The 17,237-nt window shown below is 35.1% G+C and overlaps 1 protein-coding gene across 2 annotated transcripts in view; it reads right to left on the bottom strand.

The window, feature by feature from the left end:
• The window catches only part of klhl29 (kelch-like family member 29), a 263,285-nt gene that overhangs the window by 66,154 nt on the left and 179,894 nt on the right, over positions 1-17,237 (bottom strand). For both annotated transcript variants that reach the window (XM_039648010.2, XM_089118884.1), the window contains 2 exons: positions 12,644-12,782; positions 538-734 (listed from right to left, as the gene is read on the bottom strand). In XM_039648010.2, coding sequence (XP_039503944.2) covers positions 538-734; positions 12,644-12,782 — 336 coding nt within the window. The remainder of the gene's footprint in view (positions 1-537; positions 735-12,643; positions 12,783-17,237) is intronic.

A 17,237-nucleotide genomic window follows, 5' to 3' on the forward strand; every position in this document is an offset into this window, starting at 1 on the left:
AAGTTGATTGAGTTATAGGCTTGTGTTGCTTCCGCGATGTCTTACCTGGAGATTCAACCAGATAACAATAGTCTGGAAACGACACATCCGGCCATTTGGTGGGTTATTGACCCAGTTTTTAATTAAATAAGGGCAATCCTAACATATTACAGTTCATTTTGCAATGTACTGTTGCCGGTCGGCAGGCGTAAATGACTCGCAATATGACATTTTTGTCATTCAAATACATACGATGGTCGCGCTGCTTTCCCCGTTGCCGACTGTATGTATACTCGTACTTTCTCTGTCTATACTCGTACTTTCTCTGTATAAACGCATACTTTCTGGGTGCCTACATGCCATCTGAACTTCCTCCATATTTGGTATTGATCGGAATAATCAGTGCTGGATGAGATTGAGACATTGGGTTTGACATTTCAATGCAATTGTTCTCTGACCTTTATCTAAATGAAAGAATACATCATCCTGCAGAAAGAGAGAAAAGTAGCTTGTACATGACCTCATCTGATGGATGTGGGGATCCTTTGAGTTACGTACCTAAGAAAGACACGCAGACTTTGCAGAAGGTGTTGAACTGGAACTTGTTGGCGGCCTCCAGCAGGGTTTTGGCGTTGGCCGAGTGGATGACCAGCGAGCCGGTGTAGACGAACTCCAGCAGCAGCTCCAGAACATCTGCACCAATGTTAGTCATCTTCAGCTCCAGCTTCTCTCCAGTCCCCGTCTCTCTAGACGACCTGACGACGCACACGCACACAAACGAACACCAAACACACAAATACAGAGGTCATGACCTAAAGGAAAGCCTTATGGCATACATACCCAAAATCCATTACAGGATGATTCTGTGCAACGGCTGCCTTTTCCATTTTGATAATTTAAATAAAATTTTTAAAGGTATATTTCACCCCCCAATTTTTTTTTAATTATCCCATAATTCACTCACTCATAATTCATTATTTTATATAACTCAGAAAGAAGAAAGTCATATACACTTAGGATGGCTTGAGGCTGAGTGAATTATGAGATTATTTTCATTTATGGGTGAACTGTCCCTTTAAAGTAAGTGTCGGTAAGATTTTAAATATTATATCAGATATATAATGTGTGTGAATAAAATGCATTGTGCTATCTCAGGGCAAATGAATACATTTTAATATATTAGGGATAGTTTTCCCTAAAATGAAAATTAAGTCATCATTTACTCACCCTGCTGTTTTTAAAATTTTAAAATAAAAGGAGATTTTTTTTATATGACAAATTTATATATTTTTTTCATTTCACTTTTTTTTTAAAATTTTTAAATAAATTTTCCATTTTAAATGTTTGAATTTATATAATAAAATTATTATTTTAAAATATAATAATAGACATTTATAAATGTATATTATTTATACATTATTTTATTTCGGTTTAATTTGTTATCTTAAATAAATAAAAAAAAAATAAGGAAATAATATGTTAAAAACAACTTTTTAGTACTGCACTATCAACTTACTGTAAATACACACAGAATAAAGACAAATTGTACAAATTTTTGGATTGGACATCAAAATGTGAATGTGATATGGAGAGTAGAAAAATATCATTCTCAAGACACAAAAAAAGATAAAAATACAAAACTTTCTATTAACACAGAAAAGGTCGCCACTAGTTATGCATTGTTTATCTTTTTTTCTTTTGTACACAAAAGGCATCAGTTCTGTAGAACGACCCTACAGGAAAAGCATTAAGCACAGATACAATACAATACATTCGGTTTCTTGCATCTGAAATTAAACACAATCTGAATCAAAGAATGAAAGACTGTTTTTCTGACACATCATCATGGCATGCTTTGAGGACGGGCGCAGGTGGCGCACACAAAATGCACAGAAAGAATGACGGGGGAGAAAGACATGGATGGGGAGGAGGGCTGATACGCAATCTGCCTGTCCGCATGGAGCGATCGCACAGTAAACCGACGGAGATGGAAGCGTTTCATTACGTTAATAAGATCCGTCCGGCACCCCGAGCACATTCACGGCACACGACCTCTCAGGATCTGTGTGTGAGACTCTCAGCCCCGGGTTACCTGCCTGCTCACGTCTTTCACACGCAATTGTCCTGATCACTTCAAATGTAATAATTCCCAGGGGGGGATGGGGAATGTGAATAATGAGCAGCATCAGGGGTTTTACGCTCTGAGTGAAACGATAATCTCCTGAAGGTCAAGGGCACGAGGAGTGAAATGAATAGCCACGCAAACGTTGATTGTGTTTTAGTGTCGGCTGAAGATAGCACTGATGTGTACAGTCACCAGATAACTGCCAGGCGACCAGACGGAAAGCCGATATACACGGAAAGGCCATTAGGTGACAATGAGGTGATTTCTAGATATTTTTCTTGGCTCAGTATCCAGTACTGTGATGATCCGCCTGCAGGTTTTCAATGAAACGGTCATTTCGGGGGAATATTTTCCAGCTAATTTATTGATTGCACTGCTGGCCATTCAATCTAGCGTTACAAATTAGTTTTAAACGTGATGGTGAGCTGTCTAAGTTTCATGCAATTCTAAAATCATCTTCCCACGGTTCCCGGAGAGTGAAAACTCTCTGCCAAATGATGCAATGGTTTAACAACATAAAGTGTCTAAATGCTACAGCAATCAAAAACAAGCAGCTGGGAATGCCAGTGTGTTCGAAGGCAAAATATTTCATCACATTTTCAGCATCTTACATGGTTTGAGGAATTTTTTTTTTATTTTTTTTTTAAGATAAACTGTCCTTTTAGTCTTGAACTGGATGCAGTGCATATCGCACACGCAAATAAAAATGGCAAAGTAACAATTACACTATTTTATAATTCTTAGTAGTATGTTTACTACTATAAGTCCACTTTCATGTGTTTAAAGCTTCTGGATTTTGCCTCAAAGATCAAAACAATAATCCAAAAGTTATAAAACACAGCTTAAACTATACAACTATAAGACACAACGTAACTATCTAAGAGAATGGCACTTTTGGGAAGCAATAAACAAAAAGAAAAGGTCATTTTGACATTTGCAGTACGTAATTGTAATGGCTAGCTACTTCGTTGTTTATATAATATAATAATAAATATAATATAATTAGTGCTGTCAAATCGATTAATCGCGATTAATCTATTTTAAAATAAAAGTTTGTGTTTATATAATGTGTATATATGTATATTTGTGTGTGTGTGTGTACATACACATATATATATATGCATACATATGTTTGTGTGTGCACACAGATACAGTACACACACTCACAATATACAGTATATATATATATATATATATATATATATATACTGATGATAATATATATACATATATATTATATAAACAAACTTTTATGATGGAATCGATTAATCGTTATTAATCAATTTGACAGTACTAAATAATATAATATAATAATATATAATTAGTATAATATTTTTAAATAATGACATAGTGATTTAATTATTTATTCATGAAATTCATTTAAGGATGGGAAAATAAAACATTAAGTTTTCAAGTGTTTAGTACAATATTTTCAACTAAATTATTACAATATCCAAAGAATATATATAAATATATTGTATAAAGTGTATAAATGTCATAATAAAAATAATGTTAGTGGCCTTTCAAAACTTGAAATTTGGTCATTATTACTCAGCCCATGTTATTTCAACTCTGACAGTCTCATTTTGTGTTTAATAATAATAGTGTCTGAAATTGTGGATCTGTGATTTATACAGCCAAAAAAATGCAAAAAAGTCATGCACTGTATTCCAGGTCCAGTGAAGCCATACAATAGCTGTGTGTGTGTGTGTGTGTGTGTGTGTGTGTGTGTGTGTGTGTGTGTGTGTGTGTGTGTGTGTGAGAGGAACTAAAATGTTAGTTCAGGATCCCTCAAAACTCATTATTGTGTTTCCCGAAAGAAAGAAACATTATGGGAGAAGTAAACAACGATAACATTTTGGGGCGAACTACAGAGAAGATCCCATCTTCCTGCACTAGTAATTTGAACACAATACTAGCGTAACTTTTGGCAACAGTGAGACGTAACCTGTTGAAGACTACGGCAGCTAAAGAAAATGTGACGGGAGGATACACAGACACACTGACGGACAGGGTGAAGACGAGTGGAGGATGGTGACGGTGAAGAAGAGAAGGGGACGTTAGTTCTGCCACAGGACGCCAGCAGCCATTCTTCTGGTGTTCCATGACTGGATCTTTGAGAGTGACCCCCCACCAAACCTAAACAAAGTCCCCGGTGTCATTTGCACTGTCAGCGTGGCCCTGTGCATGAACATAGGAGTGCGTTGGGTGTCATTAGTCTCCAATGATTGAGTACTTGAGGGAGGAGAATGTGCAATTACGCCCCTGGAACTACAGCTGAAAAGATTAAGAAACGCCACTCCCTCCTGAAAAGCAAAAAAAGCCAGAGTTTGTTATTGTTGTCCTTCTCTAATTGCCGTGGCGATAGGTTTTAAGATAATAGAATGGGATGTTGGTCCTCAGGGTTAAGTTATGGAGGTGACAGAGAGGAGAACGGAAAAAGACAGAGGAAGAAATAAAACAAAAGCATGTTCATCAACCAGGTCAATTAGTGCAATCTGAATCGGCTGGAGTAGCAATTTGCTTTGTCTGAGCACTTTTATTATGGAAATCACTCTGGCTTTGGAGAGAGGTGCATATTTAGGGAGCTGCTGATTGCAAGCGTTGTTTTTCAGCAAGATGGAGAGAGCGAGAGACAGCAAGCGAGAGAGAGAGAGAGAGAGAGAGAGACATCATGTCTGTGAGCGATAGAGCAGAGAAAGTGTTTTAAAAAATGAGCATCTATTATTTTTCTCACTTTAAGTGCCATTTTTTCAGCATTAGCAGCCAACATGAGGATGAGGATGATGGGAGATGGCCACATGGTGCATGTGTGTGCAAACGCAGATTATAAATTAGCTGGGGACGACCAATAAAACTGCTGGCTAGTGTTGACTCTTAACGCATTTAACCACACACACACACACACACAGAGAGACAAATATTAAATGAAAATATCTGGAGCTCATTTTATCTGTCCTTTGCCAGTGAGGATGAAAAAAATCGATGCTTGTTTCACAATAATTATCTTAAGTTCATGTACGTTTCCAGAGAGAAATGTCTCACGGGGCTACAGCGTTATGTGGTGGTAATTTTCAGCAATTAATCGCCTCCAAGCTGAGGTAAAGGACAGTGGGGTAAGATGTGTCGCACATTTAGTAAAGCACGTCTTTTTTGTCACGAGCCCACATTTAGAAATGGCCCGTTACATACAGATACCTGTTGTTGTTTTTGTTTTAAATCCGAATCCGAATATATATATTTTTTTAGGGCTGTCAAACCATTAATCGCGATTAATCGTATCCAAAATAAAAGTTTATGTTTACATAATATATGTGGGTGCACTGTGTATGATTATTTTGTGTGTGTGTGTGTGTGTGTGTGTATATATATATATATATATATATAAATGCACACACATGCATGTATATTTAAAAAAAATATTATTTATATATAAAATATTTATATATAATATAAATTATATATAAATATATATACAGTATATACATGAAAATATTTCTTAAATATATACAAACATGCGTGTGTATTTATATATATATATATATAATAATAATTATACACAGTGCACCCACATATACTATATATACACAGTATATATATATATATAAAATATATCATAAATAAGACTATAATCAAAATAAGACTTAAGACTTTTTGACATTTGACGGGTAGATTTTAAAAATTTTTTTTTTATAATTTTTGTTTTTGAGAATTCAGATATCTATGGCAGTACGTTACAGATAATTTCTTTTCATTTCAGTTGACGGCAAACATCCTGCTATATAATAAGGACTATTAGTTATACATCATTTCATCTAATTTCTGCTTGCCTAGAGGACGACTCAAGTAAAATGTGACACAGTTTACCCCCACTCTCTACCATTATTTTTAGCACAGCACTGATGCAAAACTAATACTAAGTCTGAAAGAAAAATCTACAGATATAGATCCCAAAAAACATGATGGGAAAAAAAAAAATATTTATAAAGTCTACTTTTTAGAGGTTTGAAGAGAAAGTTGTGCAGTCGAGAATCATAACAGCATGAAATATGAATGAAGGAGCATACTGTGGAACTTCATTACTGTATATAAACTTCAACCTTCCCTGAAAACCCCCCAGAAAGTGACTTTCCTCCAGTGCAGGAGGTAATCGTGCCTTCATAGAAGTCGACTGTCAAACCCCACGGGATTAATGATCTCCCACTGTTCTCCGAATGAAGCCTTGCTCGTTCCTCGCACTTGTGACGCCAAATCTACTGTAAAACAAATGCGCGGTCTTATATAAATAAATAAATAAAGAGTGCGGTGTCAAAGCTACTTTGAGCTAGCCAAGTTTCACATTACACACATTCGCTGACGGCTTGGTGCATTTGCACTACCCATAAATTAAAGTGGCACCAAGCATACTTATTGAAAATCCGGAGGGGAAAATGGAATTACTGAGGGCAATCCGTCTCCGCGCTCCACGCGGCAGACGCTAAAGGGGAGGGTAATGGCTTTTTTTCTTCCCGTGGCCGAGGGGGAGCGTGTGTGCACATTTAGGAGGTGCATTATATCCTTCAGGTGGCATGTTCTCTCCGCACCTCTCAGATGAGCTTAATGCCACAGCGCAAGCGCTAAAAATAGCATGTGGCTCGGGCGACAGCGACCAAAGGAAACAATGTTCCAACTCGTAAATCAGGGCATGGCATTGTGGCATTGAATTGATATTATATAAGAAACTCAAACATCAAATTGTGTAAATAGGATTTAGAAATGAATCTTCACACCAAAATCGTGAGAACAAAATTCATCAAATTAAAGCACTGACTGCCTTTAAATTCACGAGTGTGGGTTTTAATTGAATTGGCCACACCCTACAGGAAGTTGAATTGGACTTTGAATTGGTTTGACAGGAAGTGGAATTAACTGATAATCAATGTTGTGGGTAATGCAAGTAACGTGAGATGTAATCAGATTACTTTCTCTAGTAACTAGAAATGCATTACTTTTAAAATTTACAATAAAATATCTGAGATAATTTTTTAAATATATTTCGTAACATGAGTTACTTTGTTTTCCTATTTAATCTATCTATCTATCTATCTATCTATCTATCTATCTATTGATCTGTCTGATCTATCTATCTGTCTATCTGCCTATCTATCTGCCTATCTATCTATCTATCTATCTATCTATCTATCTATCTATCTATCTATCTATCTATCTATCTATCTATCTATCTATCTATCTATCTATCTATCTATCTATTGATCTGTCTGATCTATCTATCTGTCTATCTGCCTATCTATCTGCCTATCTATCTATCTATCTATCTATCTATCTATCTATCTATCTATCTATCTATCTATCTATCTATCTATCTATTAGGGCTGCAACAACTAATCGATAAAATCGATTATAATCGATTATGAAAATCGTTGTCAACGAATGTCATTATCGATTAGTTGGTCTGATTACGTCACGGGGATTGTTTACATGGAACATGCGCTTCTTACATGCGCGCTTCATGAGGCGCACACGCAGTCTCTCTCCCTCGCCGCTCTACCCTGTCTCGCGCACGCAACACTGACGGTTTGGAGCACATTATCTTCTGTCTCTCGCGCGCAACACGGACGGTTTGGAGCACATTATCTTCTGTCTCGCATGCGCGCTCTTGATTCCGTGAGTTTGAACTAATTTGCGGGCATCAGGAAACCGCTATCAATATGCAGCACACACGAAAATCATTCACCTTTCGGTAAATTCGCCGTTTTGAAACCAAAATAGGTGACCTACGTTAATCGTGTATACTTTATGAAGCCATACTATAGTATAATGTGAGATAGAAATGTATATTTAAGTCATTAAATTCAAGTTAACCTAAGCTTTTCCCTCCACTGCGGCTGTCAGTCATTCTCTATTCGCGTCGCGTTACAACAGTTAACATGATGATCTCTTTCCAAGATGATTCAATGTTGTTATTATTATAATTGATCCGTAGATAAAGGTCTATGATGGTTTTTCTATCTTGCTAGACTTTTATTGCTGTAACGTAATCACTTTCTACTGATTGTCTGTTAGATCACAACACTATAGTAGAGTCGGCGCAGTATAATTGTTCTTCACGTGCACAGTAGCCTAACTGAAATTTAAAACTGTTAAGAGAAAAGGCTTAATAAACTATTGCATAGATACTGTATAATACACAGTCAATATGTCTTTCTCTTTCCTTGGTGCTTTTAACTTTAATGCGGCGGACACTGAAGAGCTGCGCGCCGCCCTGTGACTCCGTGTTGCTTCAAGCGCATCATTCAGCGCTCGCGATGAGCATAAGCACTTTGCAGCTCTTTCATGATCACGTCATAATACTTTTGCGCAATGAAAGCTTATTAATAGCCTTTCTTGTTCTGTCCTATCTATTATATTTTGCTTCCTTACTAAACAGCTGTGCTTTACATTTAAAACAGTTGTGCATCTGATTTTTACGATGTTTTTCATGAATGTATAACAACAATACAAAGAGCAATGTGTAAGTTTTACCAGAGTTAGTGTTAGTGCTACACTTATTGTCTCTTATTTGTTCCCCACTAAGGAATGTTTTTTTCACTAAATGTTCAGATTTTATAAAATTATTGTGCACTGATATTTCTAGGCTAAGTTTTGCTCAGTTATCCACTAATCTAGTTTACAATAGCATTTTTGTCATAGGTTATGGTCATATATATTTTTTTTATTTGTTGTTTTTCTTTATAATAAAGTTGTCTGTATTAAGTAGATTGTTTAACACACAAAAGTGTGGTTTTTAGGGTTTTATTTTGTTATAATAAACAAAGAAAATGGAATATAATTTTTTATCCGATTAATCGATTAATCGAAAAATAATCGTCCGATTAATCGATTATCAAAATAATCGTTAGTTGCAGCCCTACTATCTATCTATCTATCTATCTATCTTTCTATCTATCTATCTGTCTATCTGCCTATCTATCTGCCTATCTATCTATCTATCTATCTATCTATCTGTCTATATGCCTATCTATCTATCTATCTATCTATCTATCTATCTATCTATCTATCTATCTATCTATCTATCTATCTATCTATTGATCTGTCTGATCTATCTATCTGTCTATATGCCTATCTATCTGCCTATCTGCCTATCTATCTATCTATCTATCTATCTATCTATCTATCTATCTATCTATCTATCTATCTATCTATCTATCTATTGATCTGTCTGATCTATCTATCTGCCTATCTGCCTATCTATCTATCTATCTGCCTATCTATCTATCTATCTATCTATCTATCTATCTATCTATCTATCTATCTATCTATCTATCTATCTATCTATCTATCTATCTATCTATCTATCTATCTATCTATCTGTCTATATGCATATCTATCTATCTATCTATCTATCTATCTATCTATCTATCTATCTATCTATCTATCTATCTGTCTATATGCCTATCTATCTGCCTATCTATCTGCCTATCTGCCTATCTATCTATCTATCTATCTATCTATCTATCTATCTATCTATCTATCTATCTATCTATCTATCTATCTATCTATCTATCTATCTATCTATCTATCTATCTATCATTCAAATGCATGTTAAAGTGGGAGAAGCACAAGTGTGTGCGAAGGCGTTCATCTTTCTAAGGTTTGTAGATTCAAACAAAAAACAACAGCAACATTTGATTAACAGAGAGTGTAAATATCACAGATTAAACTCAATACAAACCCAAAATCTACTGTATGTAGTGCACATGTACAGTAGATTTGTAGATTTTCAACCCCTCCCCTCCACCAGCTATAATTAATAAACAGTTTATTGCCAATACAAATAATTCCCACCCCACATTTTCAGCCTTTTTCGGTTGGTAATGTGCCATGATATTAGGCAAGTAAAATGGGTAGCAAATGCCATTTCATGTTGATTTTAAGGAATTGCGCTTCAAACTCGGCAGGTTCATGCCCAGGTGAGGGTGACCCAGATACTGGAGACGTACTGCGATCACAAATCTGCTCTTTTACCACTTTGCCCTTGAGCGTGGCACTCAACCCGAGGATGCTCGAGGGAAACTATTCTTTCTATTAGCGTGCATAAAAGCACTTTGAATAAAAATGGATCTGTGAAATGACAAGACATTTAAAAAATATTGATAGACGTAAGAAGACAAATTACAGAAACAGTCCGTTTTCCAATGCAGGCCCATAAGTTGAGCTATAACAATTTCAGAGCTGAGGTTAATCTATGGACAATGCCTGCCAAAACATGTGTCCTTCAGTCTGATATCACCTAACAATCATGCAAGGTCAGTGACAGCAGGCGGATCTTAAAGGGACGTGTGTGCGCATCTACACAGGTCCGGTGTTAACCGGTGTTTCTACATTCAGTTGAATAGAGGCGTGGGGACAGCAAGTCCTGCCAACTGGACCGAGGCTATCAATTGTGAATGTGAATAGCCAACAACTATGCCAAGAAAAATGAAGGCCATCAAGGGCCAGTTGCATAAACATAGCCATTAGATCTAGTATAACCCAGCAGTTAGTCAAGGGTCTTACTTTTCGCTATCAAATTAGGCCAATCTATGTTTTTTTGTAACTATCTTCCAAAAATTCTTAAAAAAATAAATAAATCAATGACTAACTTGTAAGACTAGCAGTTCATGCAACCGGCATCTGAGGACAGTCACTCAAAGTTCACACTAACTATTTATATAATGTGACAGTAGCACAAATGTAAATAAAAAATGCAGCTTTTGTAGTAACAAACTATATTTTGCATGCTCGTTGCATTTACTGTATGTTACACTGTATTGTATAACAACCAAGCAAGCTGAGCTAATCAAATGTGCTTCAATGTTCAAAAAAAAAAAAAAAAAATATCCCAGAATTGAAACTCAATACTAGTGTGGCATTGTCTGTAGCACAGTAACTTTTACATACAGTAACATACAATACAGTAACATTTTATTTTTATAACAATAAAATCAGTAATATATGCCTTGTTTTTGTTTTATTGATTAAATTTACCTTTTCCAAATGCATTCTCTTTTGCTCACCAAGGCTGTATTCATTTTTGATAAAAAATATGTATTTATGAAGATAATTTAAAATAACTGTATTTATTTAACAGTTTAACAGTCACACAATCCTTCAGAAACATTTCTGATTATAATAATGTTGAAATCAGTTGTGCTGATGAATATTTTAGAGGAAACTCTGATGCTCTCTGATGAATAGAAAGTTCAAAAGTACAGCATTTATTAACAATAGAAATATTTTGCAACATTATTAATGTCTTTATAGTCACTTAAAATCAATTTAAATCAATGCATTCTTGCTGAATAAAAGTGTTAATTTCTTTAATAAAATCATACTGACCCCAAAATTTGAATGGTAGTATGTGTGTATATAATGTTATATACTGTATGTACACACTACACACACTTTAACACACACAATATATATATATATATATATATATATATATATATGGATAGCTGTTTTTGCTAGTAACTTGAAGTTGTATGACTTTTAGGTCTGTTAGCTTTAAGGTCATCTATATGCTAGTGCACTTTATTATACACTGACAAAATGGATTTAAAATGTACTGTTGTTTGTCTTCTGTGAAAACAAAACATTCAGATGTCTATTTGCGGTTTATTAACCAAAAAAAAGCCTCCAATATTTTGAGGTTCTAAACTTATTCATGGGCTTTTTAAATGATGAGTAGGCTGTAGTTTGAAGCTTGAACACTGATGATGAGATTCGAAACAAACACATTGAGAGGATGAAAGTGCTGAAAATGAATCAACTACACACACGCACACACACACACACACACACTGCAATGCTGGAAAATGTGCTGCCAAAGAAATATTTTAATAATAAAAATAACAAAAAGTGAGCTGGCAATGGATGCAGAGGAGTGTCATTTGGAAAAGCGAGGCAGTAAATGGCTCTGACCTGTGAAGGTAACCATTCAAGAGAAAGTTGCTCGGATCCTCTCATTGTTTGCGACTCTGAATGCGTTCAATGCACCCACCGTGAATGTTTAACATATGAATGGGAAACTTTTATGCCCTATGAAGACTGTACGCTTTGCTGATAAAATGGCTAACAAAGCTCATCTCATAGTCAAAATGACAGATACCACATTGCTTTTGGAGCACACTTTCCAAAATGCCGAACATGGTATTTTTTGGGGGGGAGGGGGGGAGTGATTTGAATGCCTATTGTCTTTTTTTTTTTTAGATCCCTCAGTCATGGAACACATTCTCTGCTTTTAAAAATGGAAATTAATGCTCTAAAATGAGGGGAAGAAGAGGTAATAAAAAGGCAAGGATTGACCTTTTTTCCCAATTTAAGATACATTCATTTGAGCGAAAAAACGAGGAATGGCTGCTGGCCCTGTGATAGAAACCAAAGTCTTCCTACAAACCTGCAAGAGAGAAAAGAGGGAGGGAAAAAAAAATGACACAAATGCGCCCTATGAAAAGAACAGATTGGATCAACGGCTGGCGGGAAGGGAGGAAGGCAAACCTTTTCACCAGGTCCTTGAAATACAAGCTGCAGGAAGCTAGAACATTTTGGTGGACTTCAAATTCTTTGCCTTCAACTATAATTTTCAGGTCTGTAAACTCTTTCTCTCTGCGCTGCTGGTTCAACTCCTTCAACATCTCTGTAGAACAAAGAAGAAACAGACAATGCCAAACACGTTTAGAATTCAGATTTTTTTGGGGGAACAGATGCAACAACAAAAGCAGACAGTGGCAAAAATCACCACAGTGGAATACAGTAGATCAAAATCAGCAAATGCAACGCTTTATGGACACATTAGAAGCGACAATGCACATTAAACATCAAGCAGAATTATTCATATTAGAAGATGCAAAATAGTAATAAACACACACTATTCAGTTCTCAGTGCAATCTTCAGGTCAGGAACTGACTAGCCTCAGTGTCAAACATCTCAAATATACCAGAAATATTGATTTAATATCATATTCCTTGGGGTATTGTGGCTTTTTTTTAACAATACTGCATAGGAGAACTGTATTGTCTATATTTTAGAAAAACTAGCAACATTGATTGAATAATGTGAGTCAAAAACCAGGATCATTCTTTGAATTTTAGAATTTATTACACACCCTTAGAAGAAAAGATTCTATATAGATTCTATATCAGCGCTACGTATTTGGAACCCCTAAAAGGTTCTATACAGAACCCTGTTTAAGGGTTCAATAATAAGGGTTCTATATGGAACCTTTTAGGTTCATTCATTATCATTTGTTTTGTCCTCTCCGGATTAAATATTTCATATTATTGACAAACATCAAGACCCTAAAATGTATTTATGAATGCATTTATGTATTTACGAATGTATTTATATCATTTTATGTAGTTAATCAATATCACATGAGGAGTGCCAAAAATCAGCATGATTAAAATGTGATATAAAGTTACTACAACAGTTTAAGAAACAATAATTTAATTACAACTACAGAATGTTGCAGAATAATGATATATATGAATGAATAATAGCCTATAATGAACCTTTGTGCCAAAAGGGTTCTTTCTTGTCATTATAGAACCTTTTTTTTTAGCATAAATGTTCTTTGGAGTTGAGTAAAGAACCCTATGCTTCATCTATAGAACCCCAATTAACCCTTTTTTCTAAGAGTGCATGTTTCATTTACATGTTCTGAATGCAATATTTTACAAAAAGGAATGTTCCTATACCATTAAAAAATAAAACAAATATATAATGGTTAAATCGTGATTCCCAATACAGCTGTACGAGACTTCGTTCCAAATAATTGCAGTTTATATTCATTGACAAATACTGGGTGGCAAGAGTTTAAGCTTTGGACCCTCAAAAAAAAAGATCATAATATCAGCGAAATAGGCAAAACATCTTGTAAACAAACAGAAAGCTTCAAAGAGAGAGAGAAAGAGAGAGAGAGAGAGAGAGATCAACCTCAGCATGCAGACACATTTACAAAATACTTTAAATTCACATTTTCATCAATACATGAAATTCCTAAGAAATGTTCTCTGATCTTGAAAAGCTTGTGTTCCAGCAGGGAAAAAATGCATTGACAAAAAAGACATTACATAGATTTACATAAATAAAGTGATGTGTATATATATATATATAAATGATCATATTTTACCATAAATTAATATTTCGTTGCCTATTTGACATGTTTACCAAAATAATGAGAACATTCACGGACAATCGACTTTGAGCGCAGAGAAAACAAGCAGCAGATGTAGGTTTTAATGCATATGTAAATAAATGAGGCGTGTGACAAACACCGAGGCAGAAGTCCAAGGAGACGAGAAGCGGATACAAGCCCCGTTTAATGAGGATCTATAAAGTGATTCTGACAACCGAACCTCGCAAAGTAACTTTAACAGGGAGCCAGTGTAAGTTCAACAGCCGAACACTGCAGCGTCTGAAGTCAAACACAACGGCAGCCATCTTGCGTCTGATCTAGCTTCTTCTCAACCGCTACAACATGTTTAAGCTGTGCTTTATTATATACAAATATTACCCATTTGACATATGTTACGCAACTCATTATGCAAAGTGTTCTTGAAGCTTAACATTCTCAACCGATTCACTATCGGCTAGTTCACACCACTTCCACAACATTGTCAGAAAGGTGAATTGAGAGAGATTTCAGTGTCAATTGTTTATTTATACAGACTAATGGTCCAAATCTGTGATATTTCTTAATAAATAACAGCTCGTATTGAGTGAATGCGCTTCTAGGTTAATATTACAGTCCAGAAAATCCATTTATTTGATCTAGCGAAGCAAGATTTTAGTCTTTTAATATAGTGATCGTTTGGCTGGTGAAAGCATTCTGTCCATAAAGATCAGCACATCAATTTCCATTGTAACATGAGAATTCATATTTAGAGCGATTAAAGCATTTCGAGTAAACAAAGCCATGTTCTACACTATACAGACATAATATTCATTTAACTACTTATCTGAATTTCTCTTATAATCACAGGACAACTAAGAAGATCCAACAGCAAGGAGAACAGAATCAAATTATTAAAAAACAATGTGCTATTCCAGAAATCAATTTGATCTGCAGCGCTAAAGCAAATGGAACAGCATTGTAAACACATCACCAAAATGAGCGACTACGGTACATTAATGCAGCGCGCACACACACACACACACACACACACAGAACAATAATGAGAGCCTAGAGCCACTGCGGCCACTTCAGCAATACAAAACCAAACAAAACGAATCTCAGGGCTGCCTGAAATTACTCTGACATTAAAGAGAAAGTAGATGATTTACTGATGCTTCAACACTTCAACAGACTCGGGGGTTTACAATTCGGAATCAATCAATACATTTAAAAACAAAGAAAAAATAAACTAAAAATGGATTTTTAATCGCTAAAAGTACGTAGTATTGTTATGCTATTATGCTATTACGTAGCAGAAAGCTATTATGATTATTTTGCCAATTTCTCTGAATTTATCTGACGATTTAAGTTGTAAATGCATACGCGCGCGCGCGTGTGTGTGTGTGTGTGTTTGCTATCATTCACAATATTGACAATATTTCATAACAAATATATATTTGTGTGTGCTAGAAAGGATAACAATTCTTTTCCATTAATTACATTTTGCAAAACAAAGAGAAAATAAATTTATTGTTTTGTAAAATATTGAATGTGTGTGTGTGTGTGTGTGTGTGCGTGTGTGTATGCTAAATGTAATTTTAATTGCTAAAAATATTGACAAACCAGTTTTTCAGGATTTCTCTGGAAGTATAAATATAAAATGTAACAATTTCATATATATATATATATATATATATATATATTATATATATATATATGTGTGTGTGTGTGTGCACGTTTTTGCTATTTTTTTTTACAATATTTCATAATAGAATTAAAAAAATATATAAAATTTTGTGTGCTAGAAAGCATTTTTCTATTAAGTGTTATTGTTTTGTGAAAAATTGTCTGTATGCATATATATAAGGGCTGTGTAAATATGAATTGCGAATAATCGCATCCAAAATAAAAGTTTGTGTCTGCTTTATATATTTTTGTGCGTGCTGCGTACAACTATTCTGTATATATAAATACACACACACATGCATGTATATTTAAGAAAATGTGTAATTCATACATAAAATATTTATATTTATATATAATATTAATTATGTATTTTTATACACTCTAAAAAATGCTGGGTTGTTTTAACCCAACTATGGGTCAAATATGGACTAACCCAGCCGTTGGGTTAAATTTTTACATTACATTTTTAACCCAACATTTCGGGTTTGTCCATATTTGACCCAAAATTGGGTTAAAACAACCCAGCATTTTTTAGAGTGTATATATACAATATTTACGTGCAAATAATTCTTAAATATATACATGCATGCATATGTATTTATATATATATATATATATATATATATAATTATACGCAGCACACACACACACACATATATTATGTAAACACAAACTTTCATTTTGGATACGATTAATTGCAATTAATCTTTGCACAGCCCATATATATATATATATATATATATATATATATATATTCACACACACACACACACAATATTTCACTTTTTTTAAGAAAATAGAAAAATAGCAAAGATTCATAGCACACAAAAATATTTTTTTTTCATAATCATACTATGAGTTATTGCAAACAATTACAAAAACCAGCGCCAGCACAAATATTCCTCCACAAATGATCTTAGAAACTCATTGCGTATCTTCATATACAGGTTTATAAAGAAAATTCATGTGTGTGTGATTGGAAACGTCGCGCAGTAAGGCTTTGTGGACTGACATGGCTTTCACCTCCAATCTCCTGCGTCGCTCACGACACCCAATTCACCAACGGATGACAGCAAAAGAGCTGCACAGGAGGAACTATAGTTGTCAGTAAACAATGGCTCGCCCCCGCAAGGTCGCAGGACGCGGTAGAAAAGCCCATGGAAAAGGGAATTATGTGTTGTGGCCCAGGGTCACGATCAGAGAGGAACAGAGATCATTAGCACAGGGCACACACACACACCCCGACAGGTGAAGTCCCTCCCCGACCCGCAGCGAGAGGGACATGCAGG

Source organism: Pimephales promelas, chromosome 13 (assembly GCF_988280905.1).
Source record: "Pimephales promelas chromosome 13, fPimPro1.hap1.1, whole genome shotgun sequence".
Lineage (NCBI taxonomy): Eukaryota > Metazoa > Chordata > Actinopteri > Cypriniformes > Leuciscidae > Pimephales > Pimephales promelas.